The 18,876-nt window shown below is 48.0% G+C and overlaps 3 protein-coding genes across 4 annotated transcripts; 1 reads left to right on the forward strand and 2 right to left on the reverse strand.

Moving 5' to 3' along the window:
- Positions 1–524: 524 nt before the first annotated feature.
- LOC127019536 (glutamine amidotransferase-like class 1 domain-containing protein 3, mitochondrial) lies at positions 525–5,580 on the forward strand. The gene is made up of 4 exons (XM_050901625.1): positions 525–632; positions 2,839–3,010; positions 3,803–4,004; positions 5,388–5,580. Exons 1-4 carry the CDS (start codon positions 525–527, stop codon positions 5,578–5,580), a joined length of 675 nt encoding a protein of 224 aa, XP_050757582.1.
- Positions 5,581–8,106: 2,526 nt separating this feature from the next.
- Positions 8,107–12,649, reverse strand: LOC127019810 (uncharacterized). The gene is made up of 6 exons (XM_050902040.1): positions 12,643–12,649; positions 11,760–11,800; positions 11,279–11,437; positions 9,853–9,981; positions 8,472–8,609; positions 8,107–8,244 (listed from the first exon to the last, which is right to left on the reverse strand). Exons 1-6 carry the CDS (start codon positions 12,647–12,649, stop codon positions 8,158–8,160), a joined length of 561 nt encoding a protein of 186 aa, XP_050757997.1. The 3' UTR covers positions 8,107–8,157.
- LOC127019537 (centrin-2) lies at positions 9,951–16,725 on the reverse strand. Of its 2 annotated transcripts, XM_050901626.1 has the most exons (6): positions 16,686–16,725; positions 16,216–16,374; positions 14,393–14,521; positions 13,549–13,686; positions 12,643–12,772; positions 9,951–9,981 (listed from the first exon to the last, which is right to left on the reverse strand). In XM_050901626.1, exons 1-5 carry the CDS (start codon positions 16,686–16,688, stop codon positions 12,683–12,685), a joined length of 519 nt encoding a protein of 172 aa, XP_050757583.1. In that variant the 5' UTR covers positions 16,689–16,725; the 3' UTR covers positions 9,951–9,981; positions 12,643–12,682. The 2 variants fall into 2 exon arrangements, with proteins under 2 accessions (XP_050757583.1, XP_050757584.1); XM_050901627.1 differs by lacking the exon at positions 9,951–9,981 and having other exon boundaries at positions 12,626–12,772.
- Between the last annotated feature and the right edge of the window lie 2,151 nt (positions 16,726–18,876).

The raw sequence follows: 18,876 nt of genomic DNA on the forward strand, positions 1-18,876 counted from the left end.
TGCTCTTGAGAGGTGGGATGTGAAGATAAGAACATTTAAGGTCAGAAAAGGACATCTTGGTGTTAAAAGACTGAGGCTGCCTATGCAGTGTAGGGTTTAAAAAAATGGGGCACAGAGAGGAATGCGCTGGCTTGAATACTTGCTCGGGGTGGGCTCCCTTTGATACCATCTTATGTGCAAAGACTTTGGTACTTTAGTCTGAAACAGAATGGAAAATCGACAGCTGAGAAGGACAAACACAATTGCTCTGTTGAACAGGTCACGTCAGCTGGGGACACTTTGGAGACAACGTGCTGGGAAGAAGATCTGCAAGGGAGCAGTTACTTGAGGAAACAAATAATATTTACATGCCCTGCCTGTGGCACTGGAAATAAAACGTTCTTGCCAGTAAGAAATTCAGCCCAACCCTCCTGGCCCCACCTGCTCCTGGGGGAGGGATCGCGCTATAAAAGACTCCAGGCAGCGAACAGAGATGCACGGCAATTTGGGGCTCTCCTGGGAATCCTCCTGCTCTGGTTGCGACCATGGGAAAGAGAGTGGCTGTCGTGCTGGCTGGCTGTGGGGTGTACGACGGGAGTGAGATCCACGAGTCTTCTGCTGTGCTGGTGCATCTCAGCAGGGAGGGGGCACAGGTAAGAGGCACCCTGGCAGGCTCCTGCCCCATCTCTGGCTCCTTTTGCCCTGCTCTGCTTTTCAATCTCTCTCTCTTGCGGAAGGTACTTGTCTCTAAGGAGCTTTGCAGCGTGCCGGACAAATCACAAGCTCCCTGTTGCTGCTAGGCTAATTGCAAAGCGTCAGTGACTGGAGTCAAAGCAAACGGCACAGAGTAGGAGCTGCTGCAGCAAGCGTGGAGAACTCCTCGGTCTCTGCTTTGCTCTCACAGCTTTGCTGTACAAGAGGATTGGCTTGGTGCTCTGTGTTGAGTGGATCCAAACTCTGAAACAAATTTTCCTAAACGCATTCTCTATTCTTTTTGGCTTGCACTTCCTCTTTTCTGCTTTGGTATTTCTGTTTAAAAGACTACTATTGTTTTTGGCTGTTTGAAATTCATCTTTTTAAAACCCCGAAGATTAGAACTGAAAATACACAAGTTCTTGCGAGTTGAACTTGAATAAGGGTAAAAAGGGCAACCCTCAAGCAGCTGCTTTAATATGCCATTAGTCACGATTGCCGCTCTGCGAGACTGGAAGGGGAGGGAGAGAAGCCCTGTGTAACACTACCCTCAGCTCTGAGCCACCCACAAATCTGGGTCAGAGCCGTTCTCCTCGGAATCGGAATTGCTCTATTAAATACAAAGGCACAGTGGTGAGGTACCTGTGCTGCGGAGCCAGCCCACCCAATTCCAAAGCCTTCAAAGTGTGCATTCTCTGTTTGGCTTAAAGCTGAGATTTGTCCAAACCTTTTCTCCACTGTGTGTAATTTTCCCTCTTTTTCTTCTCTCCTGGAGCTGCTGCAGTCGCTTCCCTCCTGCCATACCCTGAACTGGCAGGCTCAGAGCACTGTCCTGCACTCATCCCTTGATCGGCAGGGACCTCTCGTGGAGGAAACTCCGGAGTTATTTCCTCCGCCTCCCCCTTTTTATTTTTTGGTCCTGCTTGCCTAAGGAAACAAAGAATCGAATCGAATCGAATAGAATCGAATAGAATACAATAGAATAGAATATTTCAGTTGGAAGGGACCTACAATGATCATCTGGTCCAACTGCCTGACCACTTCAGGGCTGACCAAGTTAAAGCATGTTGTTAACGGCATTGTCCAAATGCCTCTTAAACACTGACAGGCTTGGGGCATCGACCACCTCTCTAAGAAGCCTGTTCCAGTGTTTGACCACCCTCTCGGTAAAGAAATGCTTCCTAATGTCCAGTCTGAACCTCCCCTGGTGCAGCTTTGAACCATTCCCACGCGTCCTGTCCCTGGATCCCAGGGAGAAGAGCTCAGCACCTCCCTCCCCACGTCCCTTCCTCAGGGAGCTGGAGAGAGCAGTGAGGTCACCCCTCGGCCTCCTTTTCTCCAAATTAGACAAACCCAGAGTCCTCAGCTGCTCCTCAAAGGACATTCCTCCCAGCCCTTTCACCAGCTTTCTTGCCCTCCTCTGGACACCTTCGAGTACCTTAACATCCTTCTTTAAATTGTGGGGCCCAGAACTGCAAAGCTTGTACAGTCCCAAAATCTATCGCCCATCTGTTTGCCACCCTCCTGCCTTAATTTCTGCATGTGAGCTTGAAACAGTTCTGAAGGAAGGGGAAGCATTTTCCAGAAAAAGAAATACAGTGGCTTTGGGAAAACAGTAGCTGGGGAGAAGAAACTCAAAGTCCTGTCTTTGAGGAAGGCATGTGGTTTGACAGCAGCTTGCTGGGCAGTCAGCACCCACAGGGGATGACTGGCTTTGTGGGTGCAGCTGGGGCAGGGCTGGGGCTGCCTCAGTGAAGGTGATTGATTGGGATGCGGATGGAAAACTCTAAGAAATGGCTTCACCAACGGCTCTTGGGACACCTCCTTTTCCTAGGAAGGAAAGGTTTCGCTGCTCCCTCCCCAGCAGCACCCAAAACGAGCAGTGTGGGCTAGCTTCTTTGCTTTCACCTAACAACACCCTCATTCCTTTAAGGTCAAGGTAAATGTTCCTGTGCAGAAGCTACAAAAGACCTTTCTTTCTTTCTCCTCCCTATGCCTATAACCTTCCTGATGCCAGTATCAGATACAGGTGAGCCTGAAGGTCACTGCATTCACCAGCAAAGTTCTTTCCTAACAAACTCAAGCATTTTCGTTCACTACCTATGATCGTTAACATGCTTAAGATACATGACTGAAGGATAATAGACCTTTCCCCTCCCTCTCCAGGCAGAGGTTTATGCTCCTGATGTTGACCAGATGCATGTGGTGGACCACGTGAAAGGACAGCCAACTCAGGAGAAGCGCAACGTCCTAGTTGAAAGTGCCAGAATAGCCAGAGGCAACATCAAGGATCTAGCTAAGCTGGATGTCAAGGGGCTGGATGCCCTAATCATACCAGGTAGGACGGCATGCGGGATCTGCATGCCCAAAGCCTTGGGAACAGCTTAGATATGCCATAAGCCTTGAATGACATGGGATTCATGGGCTGGAGAGGAACCGGGCAGAGCCACTGGGGAAGAAGAGAGGCTGGAAGCAGGGATTGGAAGGACAGACATCTTCCATCTGTGCTGGCACTGGCATGCTAGCTTGGACTTATATTAAAAGAGGACATGGCAATGCAGAAGCTTATCCCAAGAGGAGAGGGCAGATAACTGCCAACTGAATTATCCTCTGTATCTACTGAGCTTTTTATTTACTGGATGTAAAACTATCCCCTCCCTCACCAACTTGCCTACCTCCTCATCAGGAGAAGAAGAGGCTGGGACAGAGAGGGGGGGACTCAAAAGCGGAAAGCTTGGTCAGTCTGGCAATTCATCTTTAGTGCAAGTATGACCATGTGGTTTCAGTGGGGATGGATTAGGCCTGGAGCAAGGATTAAGAGACAAGTGAAAACTTGTCAGCATGTTCCACCATAATTCAGAAGAGAACTCATGGGTGAAACACAGTACCCAACAGAGCATTGATACCTCTCCACTTCAGCTCTGTATGGAAGCAAGAAAGGCGCTTCGATGTCTCATCTCCTGGCAGCCAGCTCACAAAGGTTCAGCTTGTCTGTTTTTAATTCTTTTATCAACATTGGACAAATGCTGCCATCCACCAAATCCATTTTAGCATTCTATCAAGTAATACCTGAAAAAAATCCTGCCCTGGAGCACTAATCTTCTGGTCTAATCTGTTTCTCTTTTCTCAGGTGGCTTTGGAGTGGCTAAAAACCTGAGTACTTGGGCTACCCAAGGCAAGAACTGCATCATCTCCAAAGAGGTGGAGGATGTCCTGAAGGCATTCCATGCTGCCAAAAAGCCCATTGGCCTGTGCTGCATTTCCCCAGTGCTGGCAGCCAAAGTCTTCCCAGGCTGCGAGCTGACTGTGGGTCACGACACAGAGTGTGAGAAGTAAGTAACCTTGGAGCGCTGATACAAAATCACACCGTGAACATCACAGAATCAGCAATGCCTCCCCGATGTACGTAGCACCCTGTCTTCCCTGTCCTGCCCAGTATCTGAAGTCTTGTGAGGAGCTGAATGTTATTTCTGAGGAGGAATGATCCACGTCATGCATTTATTGAATTAACTTTGGCTGATAAATTAAATAATCAGAGTTTTTGATGTACCCCTTGTCACTTACATATTCCTCCACCTATGTCTCGTGTTAACATTAGAAATCTGATTTTCCTTTGTACAGTTTTCTGTAATGGGGGTATTTTACCATACGGGGGCACAAGAGACTGCAAGAATCGCAAAGGAATAAATGAGATTTTGAGTCAGGAAGACGTTCAGATTTCTGGAAAGGAGGAATCTGTCCTTCCCTTGCCCCAGAGCAGAGAGGGAGGACACCAGAGGGATTAGGGGAACAAGGAGAAGGAGCAGAAGGGCATGGCAGCTTGTTTCCTTCCAACACAAGGCAAAAGCCATCCTTCCGTTACGCTCTAACCTCAGACAGACGGCACTTCACAGACAGACGCTGCTGTAGCTGCTGCCTCTAGAGTGAAGTACTTGGTAACTAGGGCCCCTTTGAAGACTGAACAGTTAAAAGTTGAAACTCTTCAGGTACCTGGAAGAATTGTTTTATTATTTGTCAGCAGATCAGAGGGCATGCTGTACCAGCGGATTGGTTTGTATTTTTGTATACTTCTTCCCACAGCTCTGATGGCTTAAAATAAGATACTTTATTTTAAATACAATCTTATATTTGCCTCCCCAATGTACGTAGCACCCTGTCTCATGCACCTCTCGGTCCCAGGGCAGGACAGACACCGGACCACTGACCCATAAAGTTAAGCAGATCCTAGGTAGGAACAGGATGGTTGCACAAGACTTGGTAGTGTTAAGAGAGCGAGGGAGTTAAACCGGCCTTATTCATGTGGGAAAGCTGTGACTGAATTCTCCCAATGGCAGGGAAGGAACTATGATGGCTCTTGCTAGGAAGGGCTAGGAAGTAATGTCACTTGTAGGGAACCGGTGAAAAAGAACCCCAAACCTAAACACGAAGTCTGGAGCGGGCAGAGTTAAGTAGTGGAATGTCTATAGTGGAACATCAAGGTCTTATTTTGGCTTTACTTCAGTTTTTTAACTCACTGTAATCTGGAGGTTTTCCTGGTTCTATAGTCCTGGAGAAACTCCTCTGACAGGAAAAGATTTGGATCCCATTGAGCAGGCTTTCTGTAGGGACCATCCATCTCTCTGTAATCAACAGACTTCTCACTCTAGGCCTTCGTCAGATCACTCTGTGTAATGACAGCTTCCCCACACAGGGTTTATTCTCTTTTCTTCTTGTAGATGGCCTTACGCAAAGACTGCTGAGACCATGAAGGAGCTTGGTTGCAAGCATGTGAACAAACACGTCACTGAAATCCACGTGGATGCGAAGAACAAGCTGGTGACCACCAGCGCCTTCATGTGCAATGCCCCCATTCATGAGATCTACGATGGCATCGGAAAAATGGTCAAAGAAGTGGTCAGACTTGCCTGAATGCCACAAAGCCACAGAATCCATCTCCTCTGGAGTGCAGGCACTGAGCCTCAGATAACTTTCTTCCCCTTTTAAGCCCACAGGTCAACAGGCAAACCGCCACTCAAGTGGAGTTCTTCCCCCTCACCAGACCACCGGTGGCTGCTGAGGAGGGAGAACTCCAGAGCAATGGAAGCGTTGTTGTGTTCTGCCATGGAGACACCACTTACTGACAGCAAACGGGCAGTAAGTGGAGTGTGGGCACGCACCGAGCTGGCATGCAGAAGCCAGGTTTCCCCAGGGCTCAAATAGAGCCGCTGTCTTTGGTTCTGAGTGGCTGAGGAGTTGCCTGCCATGACTGGGCTGACCTGACATGTCCATATCAACAAGAATTGGTCCCTTTCTGAGATTCCTTACACATCCATCTTTGCCAGCACTTCAAAGCTCCCCACATACGTCCACCTCACAGCACAGACAAATTAGTGGCAAAAGGAAGGAACACGGTTCTGCTACTGAATAAAACATGACCGTTTTTACACGAGCTGAATTCTGCTTTCATTTTTTGCTTTTTACTCTGGATTAGGACGTGCTTTTAGTGCTACTGGTTGGCCAATGAGCAGGGAAAATGATACAGGAAGAAGTCACCAGCAACAAACCCCACTTGTTTTGCTAGGATTTGTCAGAACCCAGACTTGGGCATGCATATGACATGGGTAAAAGCAGAATCAAACCAATGTTAGCATCCAGGTCTAATGGGAAGAAGTTAAATTCTTCCCTTGTATTAACAGAAGACCGGCTATGATAGCACGGAGTATTTTGGAAGCAGCCTTCCATACTGCTCCTAGGCAGAAAGAGTCCAGGGTGAGGTCTAGGCATCCCAGAGAAAGCGGTAGAATTTCCAGACCCTTCCAGTCTCTAGGAAAATTCCTAGAAACAACCTGGAAGCAACAATCCTGCATTGCAAACAGGGACAGACAAGATACCCATCTAGCTGAAATCTGAATGGCAAGCTGTAAACTGGCTGGGCGATAGCAAAGTCTGGCAAGCAGAAGGCACTACAAATAACCCAGCAGCCCAGTTGTTCAGATCACAGGCCAGGCACGGGTTTTTAAGGCCAGAGGGAACCATTTGTCCGTGGAATCCGACCACTCTGCAGGAGCTGTAAAGAGCACAGCAACTTAGGCTGGGCTGAAGCAAGCCTGCTGAGAGGATTCAGTCTTGACCTGAAGACGCTGCCGTAGTATTTGATAGCTTATTCTCGCAGTTAACCAACATCATTTTCAGATAAGCCATGCTTTATTTCTCTCCTGTAGTTGGAAGAGCTTACTTTCAGCCCCTGGATGCTGACAGGGTTGTCTCCATTAGGTTCCAGAGCTTTTTAGATGGTAGCTGGTATGTTCTTCTTATATAGGTTCTTATTGTACAGGTAGCATCATATAATCATTACAGACTGAGCTGTTTAATTCTCTCAGTGTAAGACATGTTTTCTAAGCCAGCAACTATTTTCTAAAGCTCTTCTCCGCAAACTCTTCAGGCTTTTTACATCCTTTTCAAAACAGCGGCATATTTTTGCACTCTCACCAACACGGCAAGATCCTTCGAGACTACACTGGTGGCCAGAGCGGGAAGAAATTTACCCACGTGCCGCTGTGGTGCTGCAAAGAGGGGTTCAAGCACATCTGGCAGTGACAGAACAGCCCGGAGTAGCATAACACAGCAATTCTACCCAGGTTTCTAACGAAAATGTAGCTTATCCAGTCACTTTTCCCTGTTTTTTCCACTGATTCTCCTACCAATCATTTTCACCCCATCAGCCACCTTCCGTAACCTTTTGCAAAGGTGTGAAAGCCTCCAAAACATAAAGGACCAGCCAGTTTTGGGACAGCAGCTGCCAGGAAAAGGAGGGAAATGTTTGCTAGCACAAGAAGTCCACCATTCCTTTGGTCCTTCGACAATCCCCTATAGAGAACTGGGGCGAGTACCCCAACCACAGAGTAACATTCAGTCTGAATCAGCATTGAATTAGGATGGAAGCACAAATCCATGGGAGACCAGGCCTCAGAGCTGCACAGTTTTCTCCCATACTGTTACTTCTGAAGGGGAATCCACAGCTTAAGCTGTTCATTACCTTACGGAAAGTAATTGTTCCCAAGCCCTTGAACTCTCGTCTTTTGCACAACGCAGGAGTTCAGGAAAGGTACAGAAGTTTCTGAGCTAAGCACTAACTTTTGAGAGTTATACAGGATTTTCTGAAATGAAGAGTGTTTTGACTAACTTTTCAGATAGGCTGAAAAGCTACGGGATGTAAATACAATAGGGAGAATTCCAGGCACTGGCTGAAGAATTTGAATTAATCTCTGACTTTGGATCCAACCCACGCAGACACAAAGCTAGTAACAACACTGTTTGCTGGGATGCGGAAAACTGCTTGCACTAGTGGAGCAGGAAAGTCAACCCCAAAGATGAAACATGAACAATATTTTGGTGTGTTTGGCCACCCAAGAAAAGCAACAAAGAAGAAATAAGGAAGCTGGAGAAAAGTGACATTGTAACTAGTTGTTTATATGAGAATGGGAGAAAAAAAAGAAAATCCTGTAGTTATGGGTCGGTCAGTGTCAGAATCCGTAGGAACTCCTGTTTGTCCACGACCCCATCTCCATCCACATCTGCTTCAGCAATCATCTCCTGTGGGATAGCAAAGATTTGGAGACCGGGTTAAGTTGGATCTGAGAGGGTGGACGCTGACGAAGTGCAAACACCAACGAAGGTCTCGGGCAAGGCCCAAGCGAGATAGAGATCGTGTCCGTTGCAAAGCAACACAGCACAATCCCCCAACCAGTCTTCCTCGCAGCAAGACACTCCTCTCCCTCCCTGAGCAGAGCACGAGAGGAATATGTTTGTACTTCACAAACCTGCAGCTCCTCATCCGTGATGTCTTCCCCAACCTCACTAGCCACCACCTTGAGATTCTCAAAGGAGATCTTGCCAGTGCCATCACAATCAAACACCTTGAAAGCTTCCAGGATCTCCTTTTTCAAACACGGTTCCGCCTTAGCAAGGAAATGAAAAATGCCATTGTGTAAACGTGACATCATACCACCCTGCAATCCCTAGTCAGGCACTTTAGCCAGCAAACATTTGCAATCAAATCCAAGACATCATTTTGGGGAAAACATGGCCATAGAAGAGGGTTATCTACTGCTGCTATTTCACCTTTGCCTTTCCCCTCCCGTATAACTGTATATTAAAGGAAAAGCTCCAAGAGAAGTTGTCTGAGCAGCATGGGGACTTGGCCCGGAATATCCTGGCCAAGCTTTGTCAGGATGAGGGGGACTAGCACTACTACTGGAGGAGGAAGCAGCTGCCAAGAACGATCCAATGGCTACAGCTTTCTTTTATTTCAAAAGTGAGCCAGGCCAATGCTGGCTCTTACTGCCCTTACTCACTTCCCACGCAGGCAATGTATACACAAGCCTGCAGTTAGGTGTGGGCTCTGACCGAACTAGGGGGAAAATGGAGATCTTCACTGCACTCTTAGCATGCATCCCGTGCATACACACCCTGGCAACTACGATCGCATTGACGCCACGCCAGCTATGCCCCAGTCGCCTCCCAGGCAGCCCACAAAGCCTTGCAATGAAATCGGAAGGGTGGGAGAGGCAGAACCAGGCAAGCTGGTGCTCTTTGAGAACAGCCTATGGCTGCAGGCAGCCAGGCACTAGGGGATACAGAGGTGTTTGAGCCACAGGAATCTCAGACGGGCGATGAGGACTAGGGAACATGAAGCAAAGAGCTGGTATCGAACAGCAGCTCTTCGGACACTGCACGAGCTTGAGTGGCTGTTGCCTGCAGGAGGTGCTGGCACTGTCAGTGGGTATTGAGGAATGATTCCACTACAGATGGTGAATTGTTCATCTGAGATATGACATTTGCTCACCGCTGTCTTGAATTGAAGATAAGTAGCTCTGTGACTACAAAGACAGAACTGAAATTTCATGCGGAAAGGTTTAAGGAAGGGAAGTGGGGGCTCGGGATGGGAAGGAGATTTCTCCTGAGATGCAGCTGTCTCTACCTGAACTAGCCATCCTGCTCCCTCTATAGTTCACGGAAAGAGGCAGGAGGGGTAAGGACAATTCACCCAGAGGTAGATCTCTAAAATAGCTCAGATGAAACTCCTGAAACACTCCTGTTTCTCCCCTGCAGGGAACCCGAGTGACCCGATCTACTGTGGCTACCTGCATCGTAAACTTAGGCAAGAGGAATTTCACTTTGTAACCAGCTGGGCTCACATACCATTTTCTGTGTCATCACCTGCAGAAACGACTTAAAGGTTAGCTTCCCTGACCCTTCTTCACTGAATTCAGAGACAATTCTCTTCATCTCCTCTTTCCCCAATTCACAGCCCAGAGCCCTTACAGTTATCTGCCAAAAGAGAAAACAGACCAATGTCTTGGTGTACAAATCAAACAGAAACAAAGAAAGATGTTCGAAACAAGCAGGTACATGAAAGCGGTGAAAAAAACCCAACTTCTCATCAACAGCTATTCATTCACCATTTTGCCTCTAGAGAACAAGGTTCTGTAGCTGTCTAACATCAGTAGTACGAGGCTGTAAAAAATTAGCAGTGAAGAGCTGTCAGCAAGGGCCAAGAAGGGAGTCTTCCGTCCCTCCTAAGGATACGTGGTTAGTAAGCTGGCACAAACCTTACACCACTGATGGCTGCGTAACGAGTCGGAGTTCAGGCAGCAAAGTCTGTTAGCACAGCAAGCGGTCCAAAAGCAATAGGTGGCAAACACCGATTGCTCTGTCGCTGCTCCGCAGCAGCGTTAATCAGGTGCTCGTAAATGATTAGCCCCATTTCCAACATTTATGTTTACTGCTGGTCATTTCTGTTTGACTACAGTAATTCAAGTTCCAAGTGCAACTGTGGTAACAAAGCAACTGTGTCATTTCTATCAGCCTGAGGGGATCGAGGCTTCTGATCTGGGTTACTCAGACTGTGCAAACACAGCCTGAAGAGCAGCAGACTGAACACCCTTCAGCTACAGAAACTTGCACGGTGTTTGTAAAGGCTGTTAGACAACAGGGGTTGTTAGAGAATTTTGCCTGCAAAATGTCATTCCTCCTCAACTTCTTGAGGATGGGGGTCACTGTGAAGAAAGACAGGGTAGGAGACTCCTGAGATTTATTCTGCAGCATCACAGAAAAAGGACCTAAACCCACTACTAATCCGGGCTGAGTTCTATCAGCTGCAGAGCGATGACAAGCTCTACATGCTGTTATAAACTCCCACTGCAGACACGGTAGTACAACTGCAACACTGCAATAATATCATTTTCCACATGTGAAACAGGTTATGAAGGATATGCTGCACATCCGTGCCTTCCTTCAGGCCTGCCTAAACAAAGTCCCTGCAGCACAGGTTAACGTTATCTTGGTGCACTGATGAAAACATGACAGAGGAGATTCGCAACCAGGGTAGGAAAGTAGGCGGCCTCTAGATGAGAGTGGCAGAACAACTTCACCTCCTAAAAGCTCACTGTGACCAGAGGTTCTCGTTCCCAACGAGGTTTTCTTCTCCACAGCCCAGAGGCATGTGAAAGAAGCAATGCAGCTGTGTGGGGCTTCATGGGGGGACAAAGAGGACAAGTGAGGAGTCACTAAACCTCACAGCCTTTGTTTTCACCAGTAAACACCCTGCATTTTTACAGCGTCTTGCCTTCAAGTCGCTGACATCTATTAGGCCCGAGCCATAAGGATCGAACAACTCAAAGGCCTCTCGCAGTTCTCGCCTCTGCTCTTCGCTGACCGGGAACGCGAGGGCTGGTTTCTCCGTCGGGGAGCTGCCCCCGGCGGCATCTCCCTCGCTGCTGGAAGCCTAAGGGAGAGAGAGGTCCGGTGCCCTCAGACGGGCCGGCGGAGGGACGGGCACCGGCCGCAGCCACCCCGTCCCTCCCGCCGTCCTTCCTCGGAGGCGCCCACAGAGCCACCGCCTCCAGTTTCCCTCAGCAACGCCCTACCCCGCCTGAGGCGTTTCTGAGGGAGGTTTCCCAGGCACGGGACAAGCCGAGCACTGGCTCCCTGCTGCTCCGCAGGGCAGCCCCCGGGGCCGGGGCCGGGGCCGGGCCGGCGCCAGACCGCGCTGAGGAGCCCCGGCGTTGTGCGGAGAGAGGCAGGTCCGGCCCAGCCGCCCCGCTCACCATCCCACCGCCGGCCGTGCTCCGTACAACCACGCTCCTCACTGGTTAGCGCTCCTGCTCCTCAGGGAAAGCGCGGGGGTTGATTGGCTGAGACGCAGCTGGAGGGCGGGACAAGCGTCGCGGGGTGGCCCCGCCCCCGGCCCCCTGCCTGCTGGTGGCCCGGTGGCGAGGCCTGCAGAGGCCGGGTATGCCCTGTCCTGCCCGGTATCTGAAGTGTTTGTATACTTCTTCCCACAGCCCTGACGGCTTAAAATAAGACGCTTTATTTTAAATACAATCTTATATTTGCAGCCAGTGAACATTCCTGCAGACATTCATCAGCAGCACTGGTAACTTTCCTGTTCTTTTGCAAAGAGATTTCCTTAAATGCATGAACCGAACAGCAGTTCCTTAAGTTGCAGCAGTCTGTTTACTTACTTTTTTTTTTTAAATTTAAAGAACATACTAAAAAAGGGGGAGGGGATAATCACGGTAAGACAGAATATAAAAAGCTGATCCCTGCAAATATGTCATATAAAGAGTTCACTATAGCTGGGCCCAAACCAAGACATTAAACCAAAAACTTCAACTGCTGGGAAATAGAGATTTACACTGCCTGGTTTTGAGTCCTCTGTTTAACAAACCGTAATCATTTGACACATCGTTTTTAGTCAGAGAAGGATCTGAATACTGTCACCAAAAGATGTGATCCGTGTATCAGAAACAAAGGGTGTAAACATCTTAGGAGCACAAACAAGCAACCACGTTGCCACATGTAAACAGGTTAGCAGTTGGTAACTGTTCACAAACACAAGTTCAAGATCATCCACTTAAAAAAAAAAAAATATTGACCTATATTTTCTGCTGTCTCAAATAAAAGACTGTAAAAAAGTGAGGCACCTACCCAACATATATACACGTGCAAAAATAAACAGAATTCTGTTTCAGTAAAGGCTGGTCTTCTTCATGATCCGCAAGAATTCTTGCTCGTTCACTTCCCCATCCCCATCTCTATCTGCCTCATCGATCATTTCCTGAAAGATATTTGTATTCAGAAATTAGATGCAGATTAGACTAGGATTAGAATTATTAGATTAATTCAGAATTAGAACCACTTTTTAGTAAGTTGTATTGGAGGGGACAGTGTTAGCTCAACGTCAGACCTACTATGCTACCAAATCTTTACTAAACCAGACACTAATATGTTTTTATATATATATTTATACAAAAATCTGTATGGAAAATGTATTATAGGAACTGTCCTGGAAGAAACAAAGTGCTTGGAGCAGAGTTGTTCCTTTTAGATCTCCGTAACTCCGTAAAACCGCAATTCTACCGACACAATTTCGACAGCCATGTACGCTTAACCCATCTTTGACCTCAGAATCCATTTCTGCCAGAAGAGAGGGGGCAGATTTTCTGAACGGTTCAAGCGTAAAGATCCCACAGGACGCTAAAGGACAGCACCTAAAACTGAGAGACTGCTGCCTTTACCTAAAAACCGACCCTGAGAGGGCTTCCTTCCCCCACCGAGACAGAGATTCCCATTCCTTATTCTCGCCGCTAGCTCTAGTGCTTAGCAGACCAGTCAGAGGTGGCTCAGCTCTCCAGACAGAAGGAGAATTAGACTGTGACTATTTACATAGGTTTTAAACACATGTAAATATGAAACCAAGTCATACACGAACATTCTGTGACTGCCTTCCTATTCAACGGGCACAGCGTCATCTGGACCCTTCTATGTTCACGATACACAAAGACAGACAGTGGGTGTTTGTGTACGATACGGTTTCATGTACCAGGTACAAACCTGCAGCTCTTCATCCGTGAGATTTTCCCCCAGTTCTTTGGCGACACGTTTGAGGTTTTTGAAAGAGATTTTGCCAGTTTCATCGTCATCAAAGAGTTTGAAAGCTTTGAGAATCTCCTCTTTGGAATCTTTTTCAGCCTTAAAGAAGTAAGCGTAAGTTTAAGGAAAAAAAGTAGCGGTTATGTTGTAGGTAACACTCAAAATAAAGTTAGAAAAGACAAGCATTAGATAGACTGAGAAACTCTCTTAGGAGCAAATTTAAAGAAGCCCAGCCAGCAGGAAGTATATGTACAAAAGCTGAAGGCAGACAGAGGCACAGCCATGCTTCCTGAACTTCAGGGTTTCAGGGAACTTTCTTTCTTTCATAGCTAGCCAGATATCTTTGGGATTTCAGTATCAAGATCTTCCACTGTTAAATATCTGGTTTTACTCAACATTTTTAAAGATTTTTAAAACCAGAGATTTCATCTGTCAATATCTTAAAACTCAAGGAAAGAAAACACAGTGCATTGCTACACAGTCATCCATGTCACGTGTCAATACTCCCGACAGCTTTCTGCAGGCCAGAACTGGTTTTAATCTGTGATAAAAACCTTGATTTCAGTTTTTCCCTTTTCTCACACACACAAAACTGATTGCTAAAGAAACTTGTTAATGACATAATTATTTCAACCTTACCTTGAAAAATGAGATAGGGTAGTCCCTGTCTTGCAATTCTAACTTTTATATATTTTGTTGTTAAGACTAAAATAGTGCTTTCATCTTCCACTAAAACCAAAAGGAGATGAAAGGTACTCAGCCATTTTCAAAATTGCTTTCACTTTGACTTTTAAAATTTACATACCATTTTCTGTGTCATCACTACCAAGAAGTCACTGAAGCTGATTTTTCCTGTTCCTTCCTTATCGATATCTGATATCGTTTTCTTGATCTCTTCTTTTTTAGGTTCAAACCCTAGTGCTCTCATGGCCACCTGTAAGGACAGAAAAAATTTATAAATCATACAAAACTATCAACAAAACCACAGGGGGTAAAAAAAGTTGAACTTTATACCACATGATGTTAAAACACGCAGTCTGTGTCTCAAGGAAAACGGCAAGGTAAGGGGCAGACTTAGAGAAATGCTTCTCTACACACAAGGGCACATCAAGATGCAGAAAACAGGAATGCAACCATTCATATTCTGGAGCTGTCCTTCAGTTAATTCAGAAATTTCCTAAACACATTCTTACCATCGCATCCACCACCCCCAGCTCCGAACTGGCAAGAATTTGGAGGGTAAGGCTATATAACAGAGTCTTGGGAGAAACACTTCCTCTGAGAAAATTTGGATTTTTTTATAAAGTCCTAGCATGCCTATTTTGGTATATACTTCTTAAAATTCTTGTGATGGGCACTCAGAGCATAAGAGTCCCACTTCGATTAGTATTTTGAAGGAAAAATCCCAAACTGTCACACAGTGCTGTGGATAGCAATTTCCAAGGCTAGTGGAAAACTGAATGTTATTCTATTCCTGTCAAGGGAATTGCTACTAGTATTCCCTTTGCTATGAGAAAGAAGACACTGAATAATAATAATAATAATAAAAAAGCTTATTTCAGGCCCTGTTGTAAGCAAGATGGCTAAATGGAAGACCCAGAAGTGTCTCAACAAAATAACTTCAAGACAAGTGACTCCATGAAAGAAGTTTCCATCATACCTGCAACTCTACCGAACTCTAACAACCTGATCTGATGGCACAAACATGGAAGGTCTTAAGATGGTAGGCCACAGGGAACTTAAATTAGTTAATTTGTCATTCTAGTGACAAAAGTCTTTTTCAATCAATGTTGGGCAAACACAATTCAAACACTTTGTGTCCCTTTGTGACAACACTCCTATTAGCAGCATATCCAAGGATGCCTTCAGTTGCAGACACATGCATGCACAGCTACACATTTTACTTTTTCCTCCTTTGATAAAGGGGCAAGCAGCAAGTTTGAAATCAGGTCTCCTCCCTATGGTCTTAAGTAATATAAACATCCAGCTAGCAAATAGGAAGGGCAAATTCTGAAAGCAAAAGAAGTCCTAATTTATTCATTACTATTCTTCCCAAAGGGCAGGGGTGAGGAGGGACTGAAAATGTTTTGTAATAAATAAAAGCGTGAAAATGAATAACATATTGGTGCATTCCATAGCTTGGATACCTTCCACTAGACCAGATGGGGCTTTGAGCAACCTGGTCTAGTGGAAGGTGTCCCTGCCCATGGCAGGAGGGTTGGAACTAGATGATCTTTAAGGTCCCTTCCAACCCAAACCATTCTATGATAACCTGATTTGCAAAGCATGCAATCCTCAACAACACATAAGAGGGGGAAAAAACCCCACATTTTTAATATGCACGGACCCTTTTTGATGTTTTACTAACAGAGAAGGAGACAGTACAGAAAATACAGAACTATCAATGTATTTTGGCCAGCCCAGCCCTAAAGACACCTGATAACAGCAGTACAGACCTATAATTAAAGAGAAAAATGTACCTGTTGACAACAAGGTTTTATGCTGGGGGGGGGGGGTGGGGGGAGAAAAAAATCTCTCCTTTCCTGTTTAAGGTCATTTAGGCGTTTATGCTCCTATTACTTTATAGCCTCAGTAGAACTGTGCTTTTAGCCCTAGGAAAATTCTTACCTTTAGCTCCTTAACATCTATGTTCCCGCTGCCGTCTGTGTCAAACAGGTCGAAAGCCTCCCGGATCTCCTGCTTCTGCTCCTCAGTGAGCTCCAGCTTGGGACTCGCTTTCTTCCTCTGGCAGGCGGCTCCTAGCGAGGGCTTCTTAAAGCTGGAGGCCTTGGCACAGCAACACAAGAGCAAAGGAGGATCAGGCCGCCGCCGCCGCGGCGCCGCGCCGCCCCGGGAAGGGCGGGTGAGGCCCGTAGGTCAGCGGCCGCCTCAGCCCCCAAGCCCACACCGCGGCCCCGGGGCCGCTCCGGGCTGACAGGGGCCTCCCCCGCAGGCCCGCGACCGTGGCGCCGGGAAGCCGGAGCGGAGTAGCGCAGGGCTCGAGGCCCCCTCCCGCCGCCGGTGAGGGAGGCGAGGCGAGGCGAGGCGAGGCGAGGCGAGGCGCCCCGCCACACCGGGCCGGGCCGGGCCGCACTCACCATCCCGGCGGCCGGTGCCTTAGGGCAGCTTCAGTCCTGACAGGCCGAGACTCAATACCACCCTTTCCCATTGGCTAATGCCCCTGCGCCGCTGCTATGGCAACCCTCACTGCTATTTGGTGGAGAGCCGGGCGCGGGAGGCGCTTAGGCGATAGCTATTGGCCAACACGTAGCTGGGGCGGATCCAAGGGGCGACTGACAGGGGAGAAGAGCCTCTCCTCCTTTCCGTCGACGCGATTGGCCGAAGGGGGGAGGCCGCGGGCCAATCAGCGAGCGACAGCCGGCTAGCGCGATGCTCAGCCCAGGGGGCGCGGGAGGAGAAGCGGCGGGAGCCGGTGGAGTGGGCGGGGTCCGCTGGAAGCGTCCGCGCCGATTGGTGGGCGGGCTCGAGCCGGGGGCGGAGCCAGGCCGGGGGTGAGGGCGGGCTGCGGAGGGGTGAGGGCGCCGCAGGTGCGGTGAGTGAGGAGGGGTCGGGGTGAGGGCGGCTGAGGGCTGTGAGGAAAGTCATGGGGGCTGTGGAGGGGCAGGCTGGAGGCAGCAGGGCCTGCAGGGCTGTGAGGAGGGCTGGGGTGTGGGGTAGGTTGTGGGGGCTGAGGAGCTAAGGGGGGGGGGGGTAGGGGAGGCGAGGCTGTGGGGGAACGTGAGGTAGGTTGTGGGGCGTGTGGGGAGGGGAGCTGGGGGTGGGGGAGGCTGCAGGGCTGTGAGGAGGGCTGGGGCATGGGGAAGGTTGTGGGGTGTGTGGAGGGGCAGGCTGAGGGGAGGAGGAGGTGCGGGCGGTGTGAGGAGACGTGGGGTAGAGGGCGGGTTGTGGCGGGTGTGAAGCGGGCAGCTGGGGTCTGAGGTGCTGGGGGTAGGGGAGGCTGCAGGGATGCGAGGAGGGCGGCGGTGTGAGGAAGGACAGGCTGTAGTGGCGTGTGAGGAAAGCTGGGGGTGTGTGGAGGGCGGCTGAAGGGGTGCTCTGGGATGGGGGGCCTGAAAGAGCTGGAGGGAAACTGGAGACAGAGCAGTTTATAAATTGCATTTTAGAGAGGGGTAAGGCCTGTGTTAAGGAAGATGTGGGGGTAGAAGAGGGGGCAACTGGAGAGTGGATCACCCTGTGCCCACACTTCCAAACCAGCTTGGTGTTCCTGGCTGAACAGGCACCAATGCTGCCTTTTTTGGCTTTTTCCTTGCTATTTCAAAGGGCTTTTCAGAAAAATAAAAAACGAAGAGTGCTAAACTGTGTAGCTTGCAGAGTGAGCCAGTCCAACAGATGTATTTGCTTGTGTGAGGCATCGTGCTGTGATAATTTTATAGCCGCATTGGTGTAGCTGTTCCTGGATCTCATCCAGTTGTGTTGGCCCCAGTGTTCGTGAAGTGAGATGGGTCAGAGAGCTGCTCTGGCTGAAAACCAACCCAGGCAGAAAATGGTTAACTTTCAGCTAGTCATAGGCTTGATCTATCTCAGCGCATGAATAGTAGGAGGTAGTGGGAAGCACTGACTAGGAATAAAGAGAATCAAATCAGCCTCTAAAGCAGTAGTTTATCATTGTGATGGTTTAAAGTGACTGTGAAGCAATCAGAAGTCTTTGTGTGCAGCTTGTCTTTATGTTGGAAACAGATCTAAATAGGCATGTTGTCTTTTTCCGTCTTTCAATTATACGCTGCACAGTAGGATCCCAGCTGAGTGGGGAATTTTGTTTGCTGTTGCTGGGAGGAAGAGCGTATTTTAGTGAGACTGGTGGCATCAACAGCCTGTGATGTGAAAACTTGGAAAATCTCACCACTGGCTCCCCTCTCTTCACTGATAGGCACCAGTGAGTGCCAGCGTTTCTTCTGTGCTGTGTCTGCTGCTATGGAACAGGCAGGCATGGTGCTGCTGAAATGCTTGAACTTCAGTTTTATTTTGTTGTTCCTAACACCCTTGAGCAACTATATTTTTGAAGAGGACATTGCCAGAACCTGTAATTGTGTTCATGTTATTTGCAGTATAAATATTCAGACTTAAAGGAAGTGCATGAAGCTAATACTAGCTAAAATAAGATGGTGCCTTTGTTATCAAAGGTATTTTTTTATATTAAAATTATGCCTTTGAGAAAGCTATTTGATGTCACTGTTACTCTTTACTGCTTATTTTGTTCAGCAGGGCAGAGAGAATTAGCTCACTTTTCATGCTTCTGCTTTAGCATAATGGCTTCAAACCTTGATTTCT

The sequence above is a fragment of the Gymnogyps californianus genome, chromosome 9 (assembly GCF_018139145.2).
Source record: "Gymnogyps californianus isolate 813 chromosome 9, ASM1813914v2, whole genome shotgun sequence".
Classification (NCBI taxonomy): domain Eukaryota; kingdom Metazoa; phylum Chordata; class Aves; order Accipitriformes; family Cathartidae; genus Gymnogyps; species Gymnogyps californianus.

Coding starts and splice junctions, on each gene's coding strand:
- LOC127019536 (XM_050901625.1), top strand. CDS start 525: ATGGGAAAGAGAGTGGCTGTCGTGCTGGCTGGCTGTGGGGTGTACGAC. Junction 633..2,838: donor TCAGCAGGGAGGGGGCACAG/GTAAGAGGCACC, acceptor CTCCCTCTCCAG/GCAGAGGTTTATGCTCCTGA. Junction 3,011..3,802: donor GGATGCCCTAATCATACCAG/GTAGGACGGCAT, acceptor CTCTTTTCTCAG/GTGGCTTTGGAGTGGCTAAA.
- LOC127019810 (XM_050902040.1), bottom strand. Junction 11,438..11,759: donor GCACGGCCGGCGGTGGGATG/GTGAGCGGGGCG, acceptor TCTCTCCCTTAG/GCTTCCAGCAGCGAGGGAGA. Junction 8,245..8,471: donor TCACGGATGAGGAGCTGCAG/GTTTGTGAAGTA, acceptor GCTATCCCACAG/GAGATGATTGCTGAAGCAGA.
- LOC127019537 (XM_050901626.1), bottom strand. Junction 13,687..14,392: donor TAGTGATGACACAGAAAATG/GTATGTAAATTT, acceptor TACTTCTTTAAG/GCTGAAAAAGATTCCAAAGA. Junction 12,773..13,548: donor TCACGGATGAAGAGCTGCAG/GTTTGTACCTGG, acceptor AATATCTTTCAG/GAAATGATCGATGAGGCAGA.